Raw genomic sequence first — 25,587 nt, forward strand, 5'->3', positions numbered from 1 at the left:
CTTGAGTTGTCCTGCAGATCAAAAACGCTAGAGCTGTTTCCTGTCCTACTACAAAAACGCTAGGTCAACTTAGCAAAATTGCCCTACCTACTTTCCAACAAAAGTCACTTAAAAATAATAAGTGAAAAATGTCAAAAATAGGGAAAATAGGTTTAATGCTATGGAAAATTTCTATAACCGGCCTGTACAACGTAGAGGGCGGTACTATTTCAATTACCTGTTAACTTTACACACAGCACTGAGAAGGGAAGAGAACACAGTTGCGTCCAGCGACTAGAATGTCACTGCGCATACGAGACCGACACCCTGTAGGCCCCAAAGACTGGCGCCCCTTTCGGTATTTCTTTATTCAAATTAAAGTAGACGATCCGACCATTTCGCACAAGCTTTCACAAAGCTGTCCAAACCTGGCGAGGGCTGAAAACGCAGGTTTTCGACCTGATTTTGGCAACATAACGGCGCAAAAACCCCTGTAGGTCAAAACACCTGTCTAGGACGGATTCCCTCGCTATCTGGAAGCTTTCTAGTGAGCTGTCACAGAATTTCAGCGGGCTGTAATTCCCTGTTTTTCACTGCCGGGTGCCCAAAAGCCTGTACACGCATCCCAAGGCTCTCACAAGGTTCCCCCGGTGTTCCCTTGCAGTTTAGGTGCGAAACCCTAAACCTACAGAAAAACACAGCAGGCTGTAATTCGCTGTTTCGGATCATTTTTAGCAGAGCGAACACGCCTATGCGTGTCCCAAGGGCTCCCGCACGCAACGGGACAGTTCCCCTGTGAATTGGACGAGTTTTCACGCGAGAAAACTCTCCAAACTCGCAATCTTTCGTGATGGAACTGTGCGTACCTGTGGGGGATTAGCAATTAGCTAATCCGGTTCCTATTCACAAGGCTCTTGCCTTGGCAAACGCGCATAAACCCCCAGAACTGTACATAGGTCAAATGAGAAGCCCACTAGTGGGGCATAACATACTGTACGTAGGGGAGAAAGAGAGCAGTATGTAGCGTGCGGGGCATCACTCCTGTCACCATACTGTGCATAGAGGGCAAGGTAAGCATTCCATAGCTTCTGTACCTGCTACAATCCACCTGAGGCTGAAAATGGCGCCCCCTTTGTTGATATGCAGCTCGTTTTTGCCTCCCAGAGTGGCAAAATCGCTCACAGGCTGACACGTCGCCCAGTTTCCGAGTTTGGGCTTTCCCTGCTAAAAATATCTCAACTGGTGCGTCAATTGACTTGGCAGCAGAGCAATAAAATGTTCCCCTTGTCATTCCAGAGCTAATGACGCGAACACATTTTCCGGTCAAAAGTAGCAGTTCCCTAAATTTTAGGAGATGCTTCCATGGCGTCCCTATCGGTCTCCTGACCATCATTGAAGACTACCATTTGACCAACATCTACAATGTGGGTTAATTTACTGGCCCCTTTCAACTTATAAAGTTGCAGTGACTTGACGAGTGGCCCAGATTCCAGTTTGGCGCACACGAGCTTCCATACTCATCAGAATTCAGTGCTAACTGGCCCGGGCGGTCCCTGTCTGACCGACCTAGATCCCCGATGTGAGAAACCCATTTGGCTGCAGCCGTTTCACACTGGCCATGCAATGTCCACTTGCACCTTTTCAAGGGTTTAGGGACAAACAAGTAAAAATAAAATAAATATATCTAATACTTATTTACGGAAGGCAACAGGAAAAATACACCTCCTGGTGACAATTTCCCTAATGGATTCTGACGAATTCTGATGGGAATGCTGATGATCATGTTGTGTGCAACCGAAGGATATGCATCTAATCTAAGTGACTGGTCATGCACGGATCTACTGACTCACAAAAGTGCCATATCACTTCCTATTCTAGACTGACTTGACTGAACTGAACCCTGGTCATGCTGTAGCTTGTCCACGGACACGTAGGGTTGGATGTGTCACGTGACACTCCCACAGGAGATGAAGCACAACAAGGGAAAGCCTAAGAAAAAAAAGACTTCTCAAGGAACCCCTCAGAGTTCACAAAACGCGCAGAATGGTAAGAACGGTAAGAATGGTAAGAACGGTAACTCTTCTAACCAATCTTCCAACAGTCTCTCAAAAAAGAACTCTTCCAATGAACCTAAGGGTAAGGCTGACACAATTGCTAAACCTAAGCTCACTCCAGATGAAAAGGTAGCACAAGGAATTTTAGGAGGATACATCACGTCAGAAGAGCAAAGCACTTATTCTAAGGAAGGTCGTTGTTTTCATTGTCACATTAAGGGTCACATAAAAAGAACATGTCCTAAGCTTGACTCTAATGAATCTAAAGAATCCACAGAACCAACTTCCTCTGTCAATGCAATCAATGACAACACGAGTGTGCCCCAAGTTTCTCTTGACCCTTCCATTGATGAGTCTCTCACTAAATGTTACGGTCATATGACAGGGTAGCGTTTTGTCATATTGTTTGACCCAAGTAGTATGCATGATGTGATCAGTCCCTCTCTTGTTGAGAGAGCCCGCCTAGAGGTTAATTAGAAATCTCCTCTCGAGGTCTCTGGCTTTGCTCCCAGTATGGACTCTCTCATCACGAAAGAGGAGACTTGATGTGTTGTTTACAGTTCAACAAGCTGCTTTCCGTAGAAATTCTTTGTCTCTCCTCTCTCAAGATGTGATATGATTTTGGGCATTCGATGGTTTCGTGAGCATAACCCCCTCATTGACTGGGCGGAAAATACGTTCTCTTTCAATGCCAAAAGTGACTCTCCCATTGTCATTCGTGGAGAGCAAGTTGTTCATTCTCCCTCTCTCATTGCTAATGTGCAGGCAAAGATTGAACGGATTCAGGAGAAGGAGACTCTCTCAGTCTCTTCTTCTCCAAAGCATGACACACAGGATTTGCACGATGATGAGTATGATGATTTGGATGACAATGACAAGCATGATGATTTGCATGATGATCAAGATGGGATTTCTCATTACTTCGGCTATTTCCAAAAATTTAATTTCTAAATTTAGATCCTTAAGTTGGCCCAGTTGCCTTAATCGCATGAACCGGCAATCACTTTCAAAGTTAAGACCGCCCACTTCGGATGCTCATAACTCATAATGAACAAGTCCGATTCACAAGCTATAAAGCACAGCTGAAAATACTTATTGAAAACCATACTTTGGGAGCTCGAACAACCCAAAACATCAACACCCAAGCCTGGCAAAACCGCACCTTTGTACATGCATTTTTACATGGTCACTTCCAAGACTTGCAGGGCTATGTACACATATATACATGAGGATAGTGGGCAAGCTTTTTGGCATGATCTAATGACTTTATGCTCATCCAAAAAATGCCTGACAACGTGACATTGATAACAACGACCTTCCTTAGAATAAATGACTTGTTCTTCTGCCGTGATATATCCTCCTATGATTCCTTGTGCAGCTTTTTAATATGGAGTGAGCTTAAGTTTAGCAAGTGTGTTAGCTTTACCCTTAGATTCATTTTGAGTGTTCTTTTCCAAAGAATTAGAGGAAGATTGGCTAGAAGAGTTACCGTTCTTACCGTTCTGTGGATTCTCAGGAGTCTGAGAGGTACTGTGAGAAGACTTGTTCTCCTTAGGCTTTCCTTTGTTGTGCTTCATCTCCTTTGCGAGAGCAATCGCTACCGCCTTCTTGAGATCTATTGGATCGAGTACTTTGACATCATACTTGATATACTCGTCCAATCCATAAAGGAATGCCTCCTTGCGCTCATCATCCGATTTGCATCATTGGGTGTCGAGCTGCAAAACATGATTAGAGAAAGACATAACTGGCATACCATTTTGCTTGAGACCGCCCCAATCGTCTTTCAACCGTGCTAGGTACTGAGGTGGCATAAAACGCGTCTTGAGCTTGTCTTGGAAGTCGGCCCAATTGAAAGAGTAGGAAGACCCAAGGTAAACCGCTCAATTTGTTCTTTGAACGAGATCTTCTTAAATGAAGAGACGAGTAGAAAAGAGCTCAAGAATCTCTCGCAATATGCGTCCAAACATCAAAGTATCCTTCTTGGTCATCCGAAGATGGTTCCAAGCAGTTCGTATGTCGCGTTCATACTCTCAAGTCAGGCAAGAAGAAATAAAAAGCCTTTTAAATTTCAACCATTTAACTGGCACTGTCTTGTTCAATAGAAGCGTGGACCACCAAGTGCGAGCATTTCACTTGAAGTAAGAAGCAGCTCTCCGAATCTTGGAGTGCTCTGAGTAACGCCCTCCAGAGAAAGCTATGTCAAACTGTTGTTAAAAGACAAAGCCTTCGAAGCATCTCTATAACAAAAACATGTCAAATTTAATTGACTGTCCACCTTCCTTAAACTCTCGGACTTTCTTGCTTTTATCTTCCAGAAAGTCACACTGGTTGGCTTTATAAAAATTCTTCTTCTTTGCATAAAAGCTGTTGTGGTCAGAGTCCGAACTATCTGAAGACGAGTCCTCTGTAGAACTGTCAACCACTGGGCAAGGCTTCTTTGCCTTTTTCTTGCCCTTTCCGAAGCTTTGCTTTTTGCTTCGCTTTTTGCCTTTTCCGTCCTCTTTGCTCGAGTCAGAGGAGCTAGAAGAACTCGAAGAAGAAGAAGAAGAAGAAGAAGAACTGGGTACTCCTTCAAATCGAAAACGCTTCTTCTGCTTTCTTGCCGACGCAAATGTGGACTAACGACCAAAATAACCCCGGAAGTCAGTTCCTATCTTCTGCTTTTTGTCGTGCTTTTCTGCTTTGTTCTACGCGTCAAAAAGCTGAGCAATTCGTGCATCAACCACCTCTTCTAATTCTTGCTATGTATACATCCTTGGAGTAGGAGGTTTCTTCAGTGCCGGTTTGAGGGGTGGTTCTGTGGTCTGCCGCCACTGTGCATGCACCTCGTCGAAGGAGGTCTGGCTCATAAATTTTGCAAATTCTTGCTCATCCTTGGAGTAGGAGGTTACTTCAGTGCCGGTTTGAGGGGTGGTTCTCTGGTATGCCGCCATTGTGCATGCACCTCGTCGAAGGAGGTCTCGCTCATAAATTTTGCAAATTTCAGGTCCTTCGCAAAATTTAGCATCATCTTTGTTGCCTCGCCAATCAATCAAAACGCTCCATCTCTTCGAGCTCCGCCTGAGTAGGCTGAGGAGAGCCATACTCCTCGCGTGAATCTTTGTTGTGATCTCTTCCCGCATCTCCGGATGCAGAGGAAGTCAACGGATCTCTGTCTGAAGCCATAAGTGCCGCGTAAAAAGGGGAATTTCCCGGTAGAAGAGAAATCAGCCGCGCTATGATACCATTGTAACAGACTTGGACACTCCAAGTCGAGATTCTACTGCGACACCACATGAATTCACTTCAAAATAGTTCACAATTTACAATTGATTCGACACTGGCCCGGCGGAGTTCCGTGCCTAGAGATATCGGCCCCAAAGATTGGCGCCCCTTTCGGTATTTCTTTTTGTATTGTCTGCAACTCAAAGTACAAGGGAGTGGTCGGGACTCACTCTCAAACTCTGCGTCCAGATGCTGTGAGAAGTGAGAGCCCAAGCCACTATTAAATAAGTTTACGAGGGATAGGGATGCTAAAAGCAGAGCCCAAAAGCTTCAAAATCAAAAGCATGCTCTCTCTCTCACAAGCTTAGTGGAAATAAAGCAAATCCCAAAAAGCCCCAGCGTAGAAAGTCTTAAGCCCTTGCGTAGAGAAAAAGCAGGGATTTTCTGTACGTTGTTGCCACGTCAACATCCCGCATAATGCGCCGCAAATTCCACCGTGATTTCCGGATCAATTCGTACGGGCCTGCCACGTCATCATTTCTGCAGGGTTTTCCCACGGGACTATCCATGCCTAGGGGTAGGTGTGTGTGTACAAAAGCTGCCACCTCACTGGATTGTGACATGCACCCAGCAACCTTAATGGTGTAAACTCCTTACAATGGAGCGAAAGAAAAGCTTTGTTGCAACCTTGGCATAACAGACCCCAGTGGTTCCAGCAACCGTAACCAAAACCCGAGGAGGAGAGAATTGTTGGGCTACAAAAATAGGTGCAAGAATTCAAAGGAAACAACAAAGGGAGACCACATGACGAAAGGAGAAAATTGACCAATCTATAAAAGGTAAATACATCAAATTTACCACAAATTGCTAGAGAGGCCCTCTCAATAATTAAGGAGAAGGAAAGAACTATAGAGTGGAAAGACTCCCTATGGGATAAAACACGGAAGGCTTGGATGGAGAAACCCAAAAGGATCACATAGTAAAAATAGATGTATCAAAAGACCAACTCACCAAGGCTGTCCCCTTGTGGATTTGGGGGACCCAATAGAAGGCAAAACAAGCAAAGCTTACACATATACACGCAATCATGAAACACAAAAAAGTATTTAAAAGGAACACCAGTTTGAATATGAGATGAGTTGACACCACTCCAACTCAAGCAGGCAATAGCGGAATTAGCCAAGTAAGAGAAGCTAGGAAAGAGGTAAAGTGGGCAGTTTCCAGAGGAGGCAAACCAAACATCAGGGATTTCCACACTACACCCCTCAAGGAGCGATTATAAACGTACTCTCACCATGACATTCTATCTTCCCATGTAATGTATTGAGCCATTATCAGTTGTAATTGTATCTATTATGAGTCATAAGAGCTTTTTGATAACATTTTTAGTTTTTTCCCTTTTTTGTATGCCGACATGGCACAATACAATGTAAATGGATGTATTAAATTTCTCCTATAAGTTGACTTTCGCCTCCATAAGACGTTGATGCAACTTTTTTTCTCTAAAAACTCTCGAGAGCAATTAAAACCCAAATAAATCTTACATAAATTTTACCTTTTTTTACGCCAAGGTGGTCTAAAAGAGGTTGTGATTGTCTGACCAAGCTTTCCAATAGTTCAGGCAACTCTAAAGGTGCAACCTTGCCTCCAATAAAGCCCTGGCAATGTGCTAATAAGATCAGCATTAATCCACAAACGCCATCGACAAAAAAAATTATCAGATAACGTTGAGAACATACTCTTTCAGCCATCGCAGTCATGATTGGTATGCTCTGGAAAAAAAAAAACCAAAAAAAAATGTTACTCCATCCCTTGATTGATACAATGTGTATCCACCCCCCTTCAAAAATATGATGGCCCATGCAACCAAAATTTAAAATAACAACTAACAATTGCATCCTTTGTCCATGATGTCTTAAGAGTTCATGGAAAAATGCATACCAAATTCTTCTTCGTGTTTTCAAAAAACTCCATTTTCTTCACATTCTCAAAGAAATCTTTTGGAGACCTGCTAGCCGCTGCAGTAGTTTCAAGCTCAATAAGGCTCACTCTCAGCCTTCTCAAGGGCTCCCATTCTTGTAAAGAATACTTTTGCTTCCCTTCTCTGGATTTTTGCCAATCTTGCAATGCTTTTTTGATTTCCTTCCAGTCCATGGGGAGCTTAGGCTCTCTCTCTATTAGACTAGCTACAGATTCTTTACAGTGGCGAGCATCCTTGTGTGTTCCCTTTGCTAAAGCTTTCCAAAAGAACTCTTGCTTCGGAGGGAGAGGTTTCCAATAGGAGGTTACCTCCTCAGAATTTGCAGCATTTCCAGTAAAAAATGGGCTCATGCTCCATTGTGCGAAATCCTCTGTTGTCCCTGACATGGCCGCTCGTGGCCAGCTCTCCTTTAACTTCACAAAAGACCATTCTGACGTTTGAAAGTCCGTGGCTGCGCGTGGCCAGCTCTCCTTTAACCCCACAAGGGTCCATTCTGATGTTTGGAAGTCGCCCATCGTTAGCGACGTTTTTCTGAAGCTTTCCCATTCGCGATTGAAGGAACTTGCAAGGTCATTAAAAGACTGCATTGTCTGGTTCACGAGCTTGAAATCAAGCTCTTTAACTTCTTTCTGCGCCTTGAGCCAACTTTTCGACAGAAAAGATAAGCTCTGCTCAATGTCGGCATTCCTCTTGGTTGCCATGACGGCATAGCAGCCCTAAACAGACGTAGAGAGATTAGAATTCGCAGAGGGCCTACTTTCAATTCCAAAAACTCAATGCAAAACTACCTGTTTTTCTCTGCGTGATGACTAGATGCTACGTAGAGAATTATTCGAATACTGGTAGAATAATCCCCCGTGCCCACTTTCAAACCGGGTTGTCTCTCTCTCTCACACACACACGCTCACACACAATTGTTGTATGGGCAATATGTGTCACTTGTGCAAAACACATCACATGAAGTGTGAGGAGAGGAGTTTTTGGCATTTAAAACAAAGTGGAAAGGAACGGTTTCTTCATTTAGAGCGGAAGACTTCCTTTTCAACTTTTTGTTTTATAATGCCAACCTGAATCTTCACATTGTTCAAATATCAACATAATCTTACAAGTGATAGCGAGAGAGAAGGGGTAAGTTGTAACTTGTAGATCTTGAACGTGTGAGTTGTGGTAGATTGTTGTTGTGCGCTTCGTGAGTTGGGTAGGGCCACCGAGGGAGTTGAGGAGGGCAAGCAACATCAAGGTCGCAACTGTCACTTTTACAAAGGCACTCCGTGTGGGCTTCTTCTCACTACAAAGCCGCGAGCTCGCGTCAACTCTTGTTGCACGAGTCTGTACTACCTTCTGCAGGAGGCTTGGCGCAGGGCATAGGCTTAAATACTTAGCGCTTATTATATTGTGCAAAAAAATTGGTGCTAATTGTCCATTTATATACTTAGCGCTTATTATCATTTCAAATACTTAGCGTTGGTTTTATCACCGCAAGATAATGATTATTATCGTTCCAAATACTTAGCGTTGGTTTTATGCCCGCAAGACAACGATTATTATCGTTGGATCCGCTCTACTTTTTTGGCTATAAGGAAGGGCCGGTTCACACCTGCTCTAACCATGTCAGTTGGATCATGGAGAACGCGCCCAAGCCCTCTTACGCAGAGGCAGTGCTGGGGCCCAAGGGGTCAACGAAGAACCCTTCGCCCGACCAGGTAGAAAAAGACCCAGAAGTCATCACAACTCAGCACAGTAGGTTGGCCGAAAGCGGCCAGTGTTGGGATAAAGGCATTATGCCTCTTATCCTTGTCGGGTGCGCCAAAGATGTCCGATCGCCCATCACTTGTACAAACCTTGTTCTTTCCTAGTGGAATCGAGCAACAAGAACTTTCGAGCAGCTCGAACAAGCTCATCAAGCAGCTACAAGGTGAGTAGAAATGAGGAGAAAGCAGACAGATCTGCAAATAAATCGAGCAAGTGAATCAGTGTCGGCTCAGCAGCGCATTTTTTTGCTCATTGTTTGTGTGTGGTGTGCATACACACACACACACACAAAAGTTCTGCAGAAGGGAACTCACGGGCAACAGAGCCTTAATAGAGCAACATCACCATGTTGGCTTAAACAAGTCGAAAGCAAATCAAGCAAGGCTTGTGAGCTGCCATACGCAATGAATTGAGCAGTGTTGAAGCATTGCAAGGCTTGGCTCATCAACAAAGAAAAACATAAGGTAGTGTTGACTCAAGCATTAGATAACGCTGCAAAGCTTTTGAAGCGGGCTGCAAATTGAAGCTCAATTGGAGCTCAAGAGTTCATGGGCAACGAGAGGAAGTCTGGGAGCATGAGTTGGAAGCCCATGGGTAGTACTCCTGTAGTGATAGCCCAAGGCAAAGGAGCAAGGGAAAAACAGAGAGGGAAAAGCGTGTGTGTATACACACACAGTGCAAAAGTGAGCATATAGAGCAGCAGTGAGAAAGCCTGGATATGCAGCCTTGGGCAGAAAAAACAACAATGCTGATAAATCGACAGAGAATTGCACGCCTAGGAGCAAAATCAACAAAAAATTTAGCAAAGAGTTAAAACTAACTTTTTTTAATTCTCTAAAGGTGTTACGAGACTGGGCACCCTCTTGTTGTATGTGGTTAACTACAATTGGGATAGTTAGAGCGTAATGGTTAATGATAGTGATTTCTTTCTATTCTTTTACTAATGGTGAGTTGATGACTTGTAGATTGGAGTTCTGCGAGTTGGAAAGAAGGAGTCGGCAATAAATAAATTCATCGGCCATTTTATATTTGCACGTTGTTTTAGATCTTTTATCAAATAAGCCAATATGACTGCTTTCTAAATAAGATAGTGAGAAGTCACCCTAAGAGGGTCATGCAATAAGTGATATGCTCCACTCATAACTAAAGTGGAATAAGTGTAAAAGAGGGGCTTCCAATTTTTGGCACCAACAAGTAATATCAAATATTAAATACCAAACTCCACAAGAGGTGCCGTGGAGTTTGGGGCTACAATCTTTAGGCCATTGATTTGCAAGATTCTCTCTCTCTCTCCCTCTTATGCTATGTTGTGTAATTGCTAATCAAGTCTACATCTCCTCTCTTGCACTCTTTCATTTTCAAACTTGTGTGTGTGTGTGTGTGCAGTGTGTGTGAAAGGGGGGGGGGGACAGGAGGTAAGGTGTCATAGTATAGGTGTGTGTGTACTTAGGAATTGGGAGAGATGGTGAGAGGTTGACAAGTAAGTGGCAAGCAAATTGGAATTGGAAGCAATTGTTCTCCCCATCTCCTCTCCAACAGTGGTACCAGAGCCTCAGGTTCAAGGAAATTGGCAATCAACTTTCAAATTCTAAGAGGAATTCTTAACTTGTCAACATCAAATTTCCACATCAAGGCTTATTCGAAGAATTAATCAGCAATTTAATTCAACAATTTTTGCTTATCAACTATCGAAAACAGGTATGTGCAACACTTGAATCAAGAAAAAATTGCTAAAGAATTGTGGCTTGTGGAGACGGAAGTGCGGAGGATTTGCAAAGACATAAGATTTTGAAGAATTTGAATTGAGTCAGTGATTTGAGCTCGACATTGGAAGATGTGGAAGGAGTTTAGGAGGAAGTGGTGATCTGAGCTCAACATTGGAAGGCTTGGAAGGAGTTTGGGAGGAAGCAATGACTAAGAAATTCGGCACCGGAATGCCTTGAAGGAAGAGAAGGAGTTGAGAATGGAAAGGAGAGATCCAAAGGGTCCAATTGAAGTACTAGTCAACCAATTTCTATGGAAACTACGGCTTACACACATCCCTGCTTGAAGTCGATTGCCATCGAATTGTGCATAAACTGCATCAAAAGGGGCGCCCTAAGTTGTGGAGCAAATTCTTTTGCTGGCTCGCGGTCCAGAAACGCCTCTGCAAGTCGCCCTCGTCCTCCCTCTGTATGACGACGTTGCTGCCTCTTGCATGCCATCCATTTCACGTTTTTTTAGTTTAAAAGGTGTGCTTAGATTAGTCCTTCAATTGGTCGGTCGCCCTTGAGCAATTGAGCCACACCTTTTAAGAGCCCATTCACACCCCCCCCCCTCCCTTTTCAACCTCTTTAGTGGCGGCCACGAGACAAGCAGTAAAAAGAAAAAATGGCCGCTCACTATCCACAGTCTTCGCAGGCCATCCTCGAAATCCCTCGACTGCCCACACTCTTCACCTTCTCTCCGACCGCCATTACGATTTCAAATGCAATGCATTAACCAAAGATATATATATATATATATATATATATCAATCCAACTGGAGCTCTTTCAACCTCGCCTTGTCCAAGATTTCCCAAGCTACACAATTTTCGATAACCATGGATCTCATCACCCAACATTGCTCCACCAAAGATAAAAACGGATGAGGTTTGAATGACATAACGGAAGTGGATCCTACAACTCAAACTACACAGTGAAAATTCAATTCTTTTGCCGATTGTATCACCATTGGGGACAAGGGAGATTGGACCCAAAAAATTCAATAATCAATTTGCATCTGATTTGTTCAACCAATCGCCGCCTTCGACCTTATCCTAGTGCTCCACAATTAGGACTAGACGTCGTCACCAACCGTCAAGCTAAGTACCAGTTATTTTGTTATTTACTTTATTTTCTCATTGATGTTGCATATCAATCATCATATATATTTTTCTGTATAACCATTTAAAATATAAGAAATTTTAAAAATGGAGAAAAGCACGCAATCATGGCACATCTTCCATAGCCACCCATGATTGTTGAGCAGCTCGCAAATCTGCAACAATCTCTCTTTATGAATGCATGCGAAGGCAAGAACTTGAGGATAAATTACTACACCCTCCACATGTTGAATCTGCATCGGCACCAAAACCAAAAAATTAGCAGAAAAGCCTTCACTTTCAAGGATTTTGATAGCACCAAGGATGCTAACACAATTCTAGCAAGGGTTAGTCAGTTAGGTGACTGTTTTCATGATGAAAATTTCCCTAAACATGAAATGGTAAAATGTGCATCAAATCATCTCACCAGTAGTGTTGCACTATGGTGGAATGCCACCAAACATCATGGTAAAAGACCATGTACCTAGTGTGCATTCAAGAAAATATTTTTACCTGAATTTTTACCCACACAGTACAAAGCTAAATCACGATGCCCATGGGATTTAATTTGACAAGGTAGAAGTGAAGATGTATATGCTTACACTGATCGTTTTTGGAGTTGCCTCTTTCAACTTCAAGCTATTGAACATGTCAACCGCAGGAAATTAAAGCGTAAGTATATATATGGGTAAGCACTACAAATTGGTGCTAAAGTCGACATGTTTGAGCCTGGTTCACTGTCAAAGGCCATCAATTTGGCACTCAATGTGGAGAAAAAGAAAGGTGGACATCAACTTCAAGTGGACCAGTCTACTAACACTAATTGTAACAAGAGAATTCTCTCCTCTCCTAACTTTGACAGTAACAAACACCATAGTCGTACCGACGCAGATTTGACAACTCTACCACCTCGTCTCAACCTCATGGAAACAACAACAACCCTATGCAGCAGAAGACCAACTAGAATCCTTCCAACAATCAACGCTCTAACCAATCTTTCACTGATAATAAAAAGGTGAAATGTTACAAATGCTTTCAGTTTGGTCATTATGCAGATAAGTATCCAAATGTTAACCCTCACGCACATCCCTGACACCTACGACAGACGCCGTATTATTTATTTGGTAGAGTCAGGGACCGGGCTTGTCGATCCAACAGGAAAAGGGTAAGAGTGATCGCCGATGAGAGGCGCACTCTAACAGGAACATTCAAGGGTTAGTTGGCTAAGTATGGGCGTCCAAGTGTGAATGGGGCGAGCTCATATAAAAGTCACCTAAACCTAAAAATCATGGATTCTTTCATTTGTGCAATTGAAGAGTGCTCTTGCTCCATCTCCATCTCCATCTTCTTCTTCTTCATCTCTTTGTGTGTGTGTGTGTGTGTGTGTGTGTGAGAGAGAGAGAGAGAGAGAGAGAGTGTGTATGATCGAGCATTGCGACGACGGCACGACGGCGGTGAAGCGGTTGAGCGCGGCGCAGCAGTGGCTCTTTCTTCTTCGCGGCGAGGAATCCTCCACGACAGCAAGCATAGAGCGGTGAGTGACACACCATCGCCATCTTTGAGCTTACTAGTTTAAGCTAGTTGCATGCTTGGAGCCATCTGTGGCTTGCACACAGTGCTAGGCAAGGCCCTTGCTTCGATACGTGCGGTAGAAGCCCACATTTTTGGCATCGTTGTCGGGGAATCGCCCTACACTAAGTTCAAGAGGCACTCTCTGCTGCGTTGTGGTGCAATTTCAGATGTAGGAAAGGTAGAGAAGGAAGGTGTGTGTGTTGAGAAGGACTTTGTTTTGCTGTTGTGTATTGTTTTGTTAATAAGGTATTGAAAGGTATTGTGTTTTTTAAGTTCATAAGGTGTTTTCTCTATGATAAGGTGTTAAAATTAAGGTAGTAGATCCATAATGTTAGTTCTGTGTAAAGTACAGTAAGTAGTTCTGTTAGCTAATGAGTTGTTGTAATAGTGTGTTAGTGTGTAACAATAGCTCTATTAGTTGTAAGTAGGTAGGTTAGGTGTGTCTGTGTGTGCTCGCGCGCGCAGCGCGGCCGCGTCGACCTTATCTCAAAAAAAAAAGTAAAAATTTTAAAGGTAGGACCAGGTTCGGGAATATTTCCCAGGCGCAAGCCCAAGCGCACACTCAGGCTTAGGCCTCAGTCCCCCTTTAAAATTACGTATTTTAGTCTCATGCGTAGGTAAAAATCGACCTTTTTGAGGACCAACGGAGCTTCGGATAATCAAACGTTGTGTTGTAAAGCACACCATGACCCCCTGAGTGATACGCTTGTTTTGAGCTATCACACTCGATCATTAAAAAACATCAAAAAACGAGTGGAAACGGACACCTAAAAAAGTAAGTGGTTAACCTTCAAGGTTATTCGCCGACGCTTGTATGGTGCCAAAGGCACATGCATCTGCGCTCTGGTCAATGCTAGAGGCCGAGCAACTAGAGAGAATTTCGCCTACCTTAAGTTCCGGGCCCTTGACGGGGACCCACGGTAGTACAAACCAAAACCCAAACATAGCGGCTAGTGACTCTTCCTCTGACTATGACGTCATGGAGGGTTTCCCAATGCCTAATCCCGATAGCTCAAGCCAAGACATGCATGCCATGCGTCCACGGTCCGGGCCAAGCATGCTTAGCCGCTTGAAGAAAACCTTTAGTAGAGCCACTTTCTCCGAACCTGGAGCTAATGATGTAAATGAGGGGGGTGGGGAAGTAAATTCGTCATTCATGACCAACGTAGACGCCATGCTCTTAGAAAGTGTGCACGTGAATACTCCATTCACCGCACCCCCCGACTCTTCAGAGCTATTCCCCTCCAAGGTTATATTACCTGATGGTAGAAGCCTTGCCGAAGTACAAGAAGTTGAGTGGTATATCATCGCAGCTAGGGAAAAGGAAATCGAGAGCTTACGCAAGGTGGAGCAACGAAGAGAGTTAAAAGCAAAAGCCCTATGTCAAAATCTTTTCTAGGAGAGCAATCGAGTGCTCTTGAATTAGCGACCACTAAGGGTCAACCCATAGGGAGCCACATTGCATCTAGTTCAAAGGACACCCCTAGCACCTCAAGCCTAGATGGAGCATTCTTAAATGAGAACTGGGAGTACGAACTACAAACGGAAACTCTAACCGACCTATACACAAGTCACACCTATCACGTGGGTTGGTTAGATGTCCTACAATCCACAATGTGTGCTACTAGTGTGGAGGATCAACAACAAAGAGTTTGTGAGGTCATCCATAGGGTTATTGAGCTAGAGAGACAGAACAAGGGGATCCATATTCCTTCAACGGGTCTCATGAGATTCTTGGATACATGGAAGGCTAAACAACCAACCTTATCGCAAATGGAGACCCCCTCGATGAGTCCGATGGATCCCCCATATGTTGTTTTGCCAGGGGTCTCAGTGCAATCTGAGCCCACAAGTGATAGCTTTACTTTTCCAAGCCTAGCTCATCTTTCCCTTGATGACACCACGACTACCATGCCTACCCCAATGATGGGCATGCCCAGAAACATGCCATGGACCTCATTTGTTAGTAAAGCACCGCTACGTGGTCGCTCAATGCCTGCAACAGTACCTACAAGTGTGTACCAATCGTATACACCTGTAGGTCCTCGTACTCATGTAGTCCCTACCCCTCCCATTGTTTCAACAACCTATGCTCCACAACCACAACACCCAAGTTCTTATTTCCATGGGACCATATCGGCTAGCATTAGCATGTCACATCCGACATCTGCTATGCCTAGGGCCACACATATGAACTTTGGGCCGCCACTGCACAACACCGTATCAAATGTGGAACCCAAGGGCTTCCTACGCGCCAATCCCAATGCCAATACCTACTCCACGTGTAGTCTCTGGAGCACCTTCACCCACGGTGTCTACTCACTTTAGTGACTTGGCAACATTTGCTCAAGCTATTGGTCGATCTATTGCTGAGAATATGCGTAACATGCCTGATAGAGAACCTAGAAGTAAGGCAGTACAAATAGCCAAGCTCACACAAAAATTTAGTGGAGACGGGAATGTGAGAAAGCATATCGAAGTGTTTGAACAAATATGCGATTCTCTAGGATAACACAATGACCTGCATAACAGTAATGCTTTAAGCCTAACCTTAAGTGGGAAGGCTGGAAGAAAAAATGATTTACCCTACTCTTAGGAGATTGTTCTTGAAAGAATACATACGAGAAGGAGTGCTTTGGGGTGTAGCCTCTCAGCTCCAGAAAACCCAACAAGAGGAAGGAGAGTCGGTGAGAGACTTTATTAGTCGCTTGAAGCATTTGAATTCTCGTTGTTATCCAAATGAGCGCTTCAATAATAATCAATTGCTTGATAGATTCATTAGGGGATTACGACAAGTAATTTAATGATTCAAGTAGAAAAAGTGTCTGTTGAGCCTAAATCTATTAGCTCGCAAGTATGGGGGCATCAACCAATGACCCTAAAGCCTATTGCTAAGGAGCCAAAGATATCTGAGATGACTTTAGCAGATCTCACCAAGGCCATTCAAGAGAGTCTTAGAGACAATCGTGCTCCGCAAAACAATCATATGTATCCAAGAAGGGGCAACAATGGTGGCCACTATGCTATGGACCGCATAGTACCAATGAATCCCCTAGTTTTAGAGTAAAATTCAATGGGAACTACAATGCATGTGGGAGGTATGGTCATCAAGCTAAGGATTGCATAGTATTGAAGCGCGCGATGGCCAATAGACCAACCTTAGCATGGATAGACACACCTCGAGTGCCTGCATTGATGCCGGCCCCACCTCTTGAACAAACGTCATAGTACATGGTCCCTAGGGCCCCAAATGTTGTTCAAACAACACTCTTACCACCTCCAGTGCTAGGACCGCAACCACCACATCCCAAAATTACTTATGTGAATCAAGTGGGTTGTGAGTCATTTATTGCTTGTTTGGAAGGCTGTGAGGAAGATATAGACCCTAATATTTCCTATGGGATGGATGTGCTTGAAGAAAGTCCACAATACTACGTGGAAGACTATTGGGGACAAGTCAAACCTGTCTATCAAATAGCTGCTCTTGCTGCAAGAGGCCAAAATATCAATTTCATTGCCAAGAGACCGCCTCTTCAATGCTATGAGTGTGGAGGTCCATATTGTGTGGCCGAGTGTCCTATTAGGCTACAAAAGAAATGCCACACTAATGCAAACCAATCAAGCGAGCAAGTCTACAATGCCGATACTCATGTGTAATCGATGTGGCATATATCATTTGATTGCCCAATGTCCGAACAATCCAAATGCGCCAAAGATCATTCCATTAAACTTGATTGAGGTTACCAAGGAGCCATCACAAAGTACACCTGTGGTACCAGTAAACGTACTCACACAATCGATGCTCCAAAAACAAAATTATATTCTTGAGGAAAGAGACACGACATCAATTGCCCAATCTCAAAAAAAGAAGAAAACACGAAGGAAGAGATCGCAAAAAGTAGCGAAGTAAGACCCCAGTTCAAAGACCAACAAAGGGACTGGTGATGACCCCGTATATATGAACGACGCTGAAGAGGATTCTAATTTAGGTGAAACCATGGAGACCAAAACGACCACTAAGATAGAAACCAACAAGGAAGATCTTCATGAGCCACAATGGTTAGGATCCAAGAAGAAAATATGAACTTATCCAAACCCTACACAGGAGATCGAGCGAGTCAAGCAATTAAGGAGTTTGGTTGAAGAGACCTAAAGGGATCTAGAACCAGCGCCTAGGTAGATCCAGATTACAGACACAGTGTTCTTTATGTAACAACAACCTCACCAAGTCCATAGACCCTTAGCCATACATAGTGTCATCCAAGAAGAAAGTGACTTAAAGTCATGGGAAAGTGGGCGTACTCACTTCTTGATGGAAATAATGTTTACAGAGGGACTACCTGATCCTATCGAAGAAATGTGAGATCCCATCTTCCCCACGTCAAGGGACTGAAGCCTAAAAGGTGCCGTTCAACATTGCCAAATTGATGGATTTCATGTCTTCAGAAGTTAAAACCACCATCATGTCCAAACTATATAAAGACCCTAAGCTAGTCTCAGCTCTTCGAGCTTTCCTCAATGGAGAACTGAAGTTTGGGCTACCACAATTTGCACAGATGGATGGAGTTGGGGAGATGCCAATAGAGGAGGAACACTTAGATCCACAACCCAACCTAGATGAGAACCTTGTGGTAGAAATACATGTTAACAAGTTGGGACAATACTTTGAGGGAGACGAATCCAATGCAACCATCCCAATCACTACTAAGGGATTAATTGTGAAGGGAATCCTTGATGGTGGCACTGGGGTTAGCATTGTGACTAAAAATTGTTATGAAACTATGGGAAGACCTCACCTTGCGACCACAATCATAGTAGTGAAGATGGCCAATGGGTCTATTGTTAAACCTATTGGGATGCTAGAAGATCTCAAGATCAAGGTCTTTGGACATAAAATAAGGATTACCTTCATTGTTATGGATTTCTCCAAACACACTAAGGCATCGGAGATGATCTTAGGACGTCCTTTCATGAGGGAAGCAAAAATGGTGCATGAGTGGTCTAAAAACCATGTCTACTTGCAGTTCCAAGATTCCGTCATTCGAGTGGATCTTGTGACTGGTCAAGCACATCCTCTAGGAAACGGGTTTATAATTGATCATAGATCTAACACCACAGTTCACTCGGCCCCATTGCAGTATTGTTACTTGTGTAAAGCGGACATTGATGTTGGGGAAGATTCTCCTTATACGGATGTACTACCTGGGATGACTGAGTCGGATAATGTGAATTGGGTCCACCTAGCAACAACCATAGACAATTGGGGAAATAGGGGAACGACCTAGGTAACACCTGAGGGGGATGAAATGCCCATACCCTTAAATATGCTAGAAGCAATGCAAATAGCTTCTGACAGGACTCGTCCTAATATAACAAAGAAAACATACAAGTGGGTTCCTAAAGCTTCTTTAGGGACCATAGCTAGTGCTAAAAAACAGAAGCCTTATAAGAAACGTCCCACTTGCTCCAAGAAATGTAAGGAAACGTGGCGTTGGATTCCTAAAAGACTATTGGAAGCCCAATGCTACTATCAAGGAAATGATCAAATTTGGGTGCCAAAACGTAAATTGTGTTCTTTCTTGTCATATGACCCATGTGAGCTCAATCCTGAGGCTCCAAAACGAATTGAAGATCGCAGAAAGGAAAAAATCACGGAATGTACACATCCGCGCCAGAGCTAGTATGGGTACCAAAGAAAGAACGATTTGTTCCACGTAGCTCAGGAACAGGGAAGTCAAATGAAGCTTCTTGCTCTTCATGTAGTTCCTATACGGAAATAGAAGCTTTGACACAACCTCCACCCACCATTGTACATATCCATACAAAGAAGGAAGAGTTTGCACCTCCCGTTGTAAGTTCACCACCTACAACAACGTTGCAAATAAAATCATGGGAGAGTACCTTACCACCCTTGCAACTAGATGAAATGCATAGGGCGGTCAAAAACTATTGGTTAAAGCCTTCATCCGTAACAACTTGGAACAATTGGTTTCAAAAGGTGACGAGATCATTCCAAAAGGTATGATCTACCCAAGGAATGGGGGAGTGTTTGCTGACATCCATCATTCACTTGCTTCCCTCTCAACCTTCCTCCCTGACCTCTCGATCTCCCAATCTTAGGGAATGTATATATATAAAGCCTTATACTCACAAAAAAAATAATAGTAAAGAGCAAGAGCAATTAGCAAATGAGTGTGCACAATAAAACTCAAAACATTGACCTAGACCTACACATTCACATCCGGTATACTGAAACAGAAACCTATGTCATCAAACAACTTTGATCCTCAGCACTTGAGTGATGGAGAGTAGGTAGGATTAGTACAATAGGAGTGTTTCTGTTTTAGTGTTTAGTGATTAGGAAAGTTCTTTTTTCCCATTGATGTGCCTCCTAGAGGTATTCTTGTGTTTCATAGTGTGTACATGAACGTGTTGCTATGGTTAGGATTTGGACCTTCATGGAATCTTTCTCTCATTCACTCTTCAAACCAAGCGCAATCATCAACACAAACAGGTGTTTCTTGTCCATTAGCATTGTCCCTTATCTTTTTTGCATCTATGTTTGTCTGCTTTAATTGGTAGCATAATATTCAATACATTTGCTTAGTACCAAACATTAAACTCAACGCAATTTTTTGTCATAATCACTTGTCTAGGTTTAAAAAGCAAGCAGTCCGACTAAGCTAGTTTGATCAAGCTAGGCGTTAGAGATCTTCTCTTAATACCATGGGGAATGCCTTCCTAATAATCTATGGTTACTTAGGTTCTTAATCCGATTTAGGCAGCATTGTGTGCAATGTACTAGGGCTTTCTAGTGGGCTTAGTCCCTATTGATCTTTAGCTTAAGTATTATAAAGGGAGTTTACTAGTGTGATGAGCCCGGGGAGGGTAACAATGTTATATGACCCCTCAAAGTTACAAAATTAAAATGTTGAAAACGAACAAACAAAAAAATCAAAGTGCCACAATGTAATATATATTAAGCTGGAAGAGAAATCTCGGCTTGATTTGGTACTCCACTCACATGTATCGCCTATGGTACTAGAGCCCTAGAGGTTCACAGTGTGGGCGCTTTTCCTTGAAAAGCAAAAAACCCAAGGCATACAAAATAAGCATGCACATCAAAATTGTATCATTGTGAAAAGACTTTGGGGGGTCAAAGAAAAGTAAATAAATCAGGCAATGATTTCATGAGAATTCCTTTTATAATAGCTTAACTACGAGGTCTTCTAGGTATAGCCTCTAGTCAATCTTCAAACATGAAATACTTGGCTCTCGCGATTAAATAACTGCATTGACCAGAGAAAATTGAGAAGCTTACCCATGGTATTAATAGTCGATCTTTAGTGCCTTTTGATCGTTAAATTAGCGACCCCAAACTTGTTTAGTTACCTTTACAACTATTTATGCATTTGATTATATTATAATTTAATGTTTATTGATGGCAAATGGTTTAAAATTCTATTACCAATCAATTTGTCTGACTAACACTGCTTATGCTTTTTAATTGTATATGAGAATGCAAGTATTGTGCCAATGTTGTTTGATTTTGCAGTGACTGAACATGCTAAGGACATTCATCTCAAATGCTCTTCCACCTCGACGAATGAGATTCAACTCAATAGCTTCCGAGGATGGAATCTACATAAGCCTCTTCATAGCATGTTCCCACTAAACCTTATCATTGGCTAGCATAGCCTCTTTGTAACAAGAAGGGTCACCACTATCTGTCAGCAAAACAAAATCCACTCCTAGAACAAAACGTTGTGGCAGATGTGAGACTCTTTGAGATCTCGGTGGTTGATCAAAACTTGTACTAGCCTATGTAGTAAGTGGCTTAGGAGCTGTTTGGACAGGAGGTGATACATTGAAAAACGTCACTTTCTAGAATTCAACCTCTTTCATTGGCTACCTATGCATCTTAGTCTCATTAAAGACAACATCATTGCTATAGATCACTGATCGACTTTTCGGATCCCATAAACTATAGCCAAATTGACCATCTACACCATAGCCAATGAAGATGCATTTCTTGGACTTAGGATCTAGCTTAGCACGCAACTCCTTGGGTATGTGCATATAAGATTTACAACCAAATGTGTAGAGTTTTTCATAAGACAATTTATGTCCTGACCATAACTCCAAAGGTACACGAAACTGTAATGAAGCATGTGGTGATCTATCGATAAAGTACACCGCTGGATTCCCAGTGTTGCTGGGTTGTTGCTCTCCTAGTTGCTGATTGCTAGACCGCTGTCCTTCATGCTGGTCTGGCTAGTCTGCCTATGACTGATTTCTCCCAGTTGGCCCTGTATCACCAGTACCAGGTCCTGGAGGTGGAGATGGAGGAGAGGCATCATCATCATCATCATCATCATCATTATGCCCTTTGTTTGGTTCATCCTCCTCCTTCTCTGCTTCTTCTTCCTCCTTATCCTCATCTTCTTCGATGGTAGTCTGTTGTTCAATGTAATCAAGGATAGCTTGATTTGTCAGACCGCTGTTATATTCAATAACTTTATCTTGCAAATCACTCTGCATCGTCTCCATAAGAGACTTCAAGTTATCCATATTGAAAACAGCATTGCCTGCTGGATTCAAGATCTCGGCTAGATTATTATAGATATATCTTTCTGTTAATGTGGCCTTCAGAGCATTGTGGCGGATCAGTAAAGAGTTGAACTCAACTCGCTTCATTCTCAGCATGGTTTTGAACCTATCAGCAGTGCGTTCTGCTTCAACCTTTTCTTCTTGCATGGTCTGCATCTCAGACTCTACCTTGGCTAGCTTACTTTGTAACTGCTGAATGGTCCTATCTGAGTGAGCCTCAAGGATAGTGTGGCGCAGGTTCTGGGTTGCTCTCCCTTGCTCCAGCTTTTCAATCTGCTCCTCAGCCTCCCTTAATTCAATCTTTACCTTAATTAGTTCATCTTCTGACCCTGCAGCATCCAGCATTTGTCCCATACAATTGACAATAGTATTCCATGATGACTGTATGAGTACTGAACAACCATCATTAAGTGTTGCTGGGTCAGAATCAGTTGGCTCATAGACTTTGACAGGAGCCATATAAGGTAATGCAGCATAATCAGATTTCTGCAATAGGAGACGTCCCTTGAGTGGATGAGTCTGCAGCTATTGTAACTTGTCTTTCTTTGTCAAGTACAGGGCTTCTTCACTGTATGGGATGGAGACTCGACCAAGTGGATTTGGAGAAGCTGGGCCTTTGCCCTTATCAATCTGGTCTACTGACTGCTCAGGATTGGCCCTTTCTGACCGATCTTGTCCAGTACTGGTGGTTACTGAAATCTAGCCTATTGACTGGTTGATTCCACTAGTGGTCTGGTCAGTCTGTTGTTCAGTCTGGCTAACTAGAGTCCTTTCAGTAGACACTGTTTTGACTTGACTTTCCAGCTGCTTCAAGAGAGTAGTGCTCTTAGTCAGTGTCGTCCTTGGCTTCTTTGAACTGCCAGCTTCATCTTGTTTAGCCTTCCTTTTCAGTCCAGTGGAAGTTGACTGACTTTCTGGCTCTTCTTCATCCGATGACAAGTCTACATTTTTGGATAGTGGAAACGGCTTCTGGCTCCAAGCCATTCTCACCTGATCATGGGTGTCTAGAGCAGTCGCCCAGTACAGAAACTGCCAAATATACCAAGCCTTGAATACACTTTGAGATTTCAGCTTGGCAGTTTGCTGAAGCACATTGTGCGACAATATCTGGAAGAGGTTGATAGAGACTTTGGAATCCAGTCTTTTTGTTAGAAGCATGGCAAAAAGTTTCTCTGACACATATGTCGGGTTATTCTTTAGACTTACAGTTTCAGCCACAAATCGGTAGGTAGCGGGAGCTTCCAATCCTGCAACTGGAATCCCTTGCTCACTGGCTTTCCTTTTTCGCTTAGCAGCATTATCCTCCTTCAGAGCTGCACTGATCTGCTCTGCAGTTGCTACAGATGGCTTGGGCCCGTTTGGCATATGGAATGCAAAAGCAATGCTTTCTGGTGTGACAGACACCTTTTGGCCATAAATCACAGCACTGTCATCTTCAACATTGAAAGAGTCCAAGACTTGCCTTATGATGGCTATGTCAAACTCAATCCTCGTGGCTTGCAAAACCACATGCAAGTCCCACAGTTGGAGTAGAGCCTTAGCTTGCTCAGTAAACACATAGCGCTGAATTTTGCTGTGCGGAATGAGTGGAAGAGTTGCCTTTGTAGCAGTAATAAGAGCTTGGGTTTCGTCAATAGTGTCCTGCATCTTTTTTGACAGTTTCCTCCTACCCATGCACCATGAAGATGATGAAGCAGGTGAAGAAGAAGATGACTTACTTGATTCTTCAAAATCATATCCAGGTGTGGCTGGCAAAGTCAGACGACAATCCACGGTCTCCTCACAGGATGAGGTTTGCGACTGCAGTGAAGAAACTTCAGAGCTTAGCGATGGCGAGTGGACAACATGAGGTAAACGTCGCGCAGGGGATTTGCGAGGAAAAACGCCTACTCGCCTTATTGTTATACACGTTCGCGCCATAAAAGCTCCACCACTTACCGTTCCTAGACTTCTGTGCACCGCAACTAACGTGGTAGACATGCATTGAACAAGACTTTCACTCGTCATTGAAATGATTACCACTGATATTCCATCTGACCGTTGGTCCCCTAAAACTGATAACTTTGTCCCCAATGTTCTGATCCTGGTATAAGCCTGGCTTGGTCGTGCTGGTACTGGTCTGAAACTAGTTCTGGAACTGGAACTGGCTGCACATGAAAAAGTCCCAAGATAGTTGTTTCTGAAATTTCTTGGTCTTCAGCGCCCAGATCCTTAGTACCCTGTTCCTGGCAAGGCTCTCTAGCTTCTGAATAGTAGATCTTGATTTTAGCTCCATTATACACCCCTGGCAGTAGTAATCCAGAGAGGTCTTTCAGTCTTACTGTACCGTTGGAGAAAATCCAGTCCACTTCGAATGGTCCTGCCCACGCTATCTTTAGATTCGGCTTCTTAGGACCCGATTTGGACTGATATAGGAGTATTAGATCCCGTTTCTAAAACTCCCCAACCTTAATCCTTCTATCATGCCAATGTTTCCTTCTTTGCTGAACAATCTCCTGTTCCAGCATAGCCCGTTGTCTCAGTTCATCTAACTGGGTAAGCTCCTCCAATCGCTTCTTAAGATTGTGAATAAAATCTAACCCATGTTCTACAACCATTCTAAGACTTGGAATAACAAACTCCATAGGGACAACATCTTCAGTGCCATATACCATTCTGAATGGTGTTAATCCTATAGTGACCTTATAAGCTGTCGTGTATGCCCATAAAGCAGTCTGAAGCTTCAAATCCCACTGGTCTGACTTTTTCTGCACAATCTTAGTGAGAATAGTCTTAATGGTCTTGTCACTGCTTTCAGCCTGTCCATTGCATCTAGAATAATAAGGTGTGGATTTTCGATGCTTACTGAAAGCATATCCATAAGGATCTCCACAGTGTCATTGATGAAGTGTGTCCCTTGATGTGACACAATCTCCACAGGACAACCATAGCGATAGACAATATTCTCAAATAGAAATCTTACAGTGGATTTGGCTATGTTGTTAAGAAGAGCCTTAGCTTCTACACACTTGGTTACATAGCAGGTAGCCATCACTATATACCTATTCTTCCTGGGAGTAACCTTCTTGAAAGGTCCCATAAAATCCAAACCCCATTTCATGAAAACACCCAGTGGTTGTACTGGTGTTAAGGGAGTCATGTCTACAGCTGTGGGTCTACCCATTCTTTGACATATGTCACAAGTTTTGCAAAAACTTCTGACATCAAATATCAATTTTTGCCACCATAAACCAGCCTACAGAATCTTCTTGTAAGTAACATCAATAGAAAAGTGTCCACCAGATTCTCCATTATGCGCCTCTGAGATAACTTGCATTCTCCCCTCCATAGGCACACATCGGCGAAGAATACCATCAATACCTAATCTGTAGAGTGAGCCCCCAATGATGGTAAACTTTAAGCTTTTAACACTAGGTTGGTAACCTAACAGGACATAAAAGTGTCCTTTCAGGGTTTTGAAAAAAACCTCCAAAACCATAGTAGATCCACTCATTTTGTAAAATCCTTTCATGAGGTTATAGTTCAAGGCCTACTACACATGTAAAAAATAAGAAACTTGTAAAATTTCTCATCTTTTGGTCACACCAAG

General features: G+C 43.1%; 1 protein-coding gene across 1 annotated transcript in view; it reads right to left on the reverse strand.

Annotated features, from left to right (window-relative positions):
* The window catches only part of LOC147464419 (digalactosyldiacylglycerol synthase 2, chloroplastic-like), a 44,704-nt gene extending 36,703 nt beyond the window's left edge, over positions 1–8,001 (reverse strand). The window contains exons 1-3 of the mRNA XM_086514848.1: positions 7,182–8,001; positions 6,980–7,012; positions 6,796–6,898 (exon numbers count right to left, since the gene is read on the reverse strand). Of these exons, the coding sequence (XP_086370974.1) occupies positions 6,796–6,898; positions 6,980–7,012; positions 7,182–7,922 (877 nt within the window). The 5' untranslated portion in view covers positions 7,923–8,001. The remainder of the gene's footprint in view (positions 1–6,795; positions 6,899–6,979; positions 7,013–7,181) is intronic.
* Between the last annotated feature and the right edge of the window lie 17,586 nt (positions 8,002–25,587).

Source organism: Adiantum capillus-veneris, chromosome 1 (assembly GCF_014529385.1).
Source record: "Adiantum capillus-veneris isolate H3 chromosome 1, ASM1452938v2, whole genome shotgun sequence".
Classification (NCBI taxonomy): Eukaryota; Viridiplantae; Streptophyta; class Polypodiopsida; order Polypodiales; family Pteridaceae; genus Adiantum; species Adiantum capillus-veneris.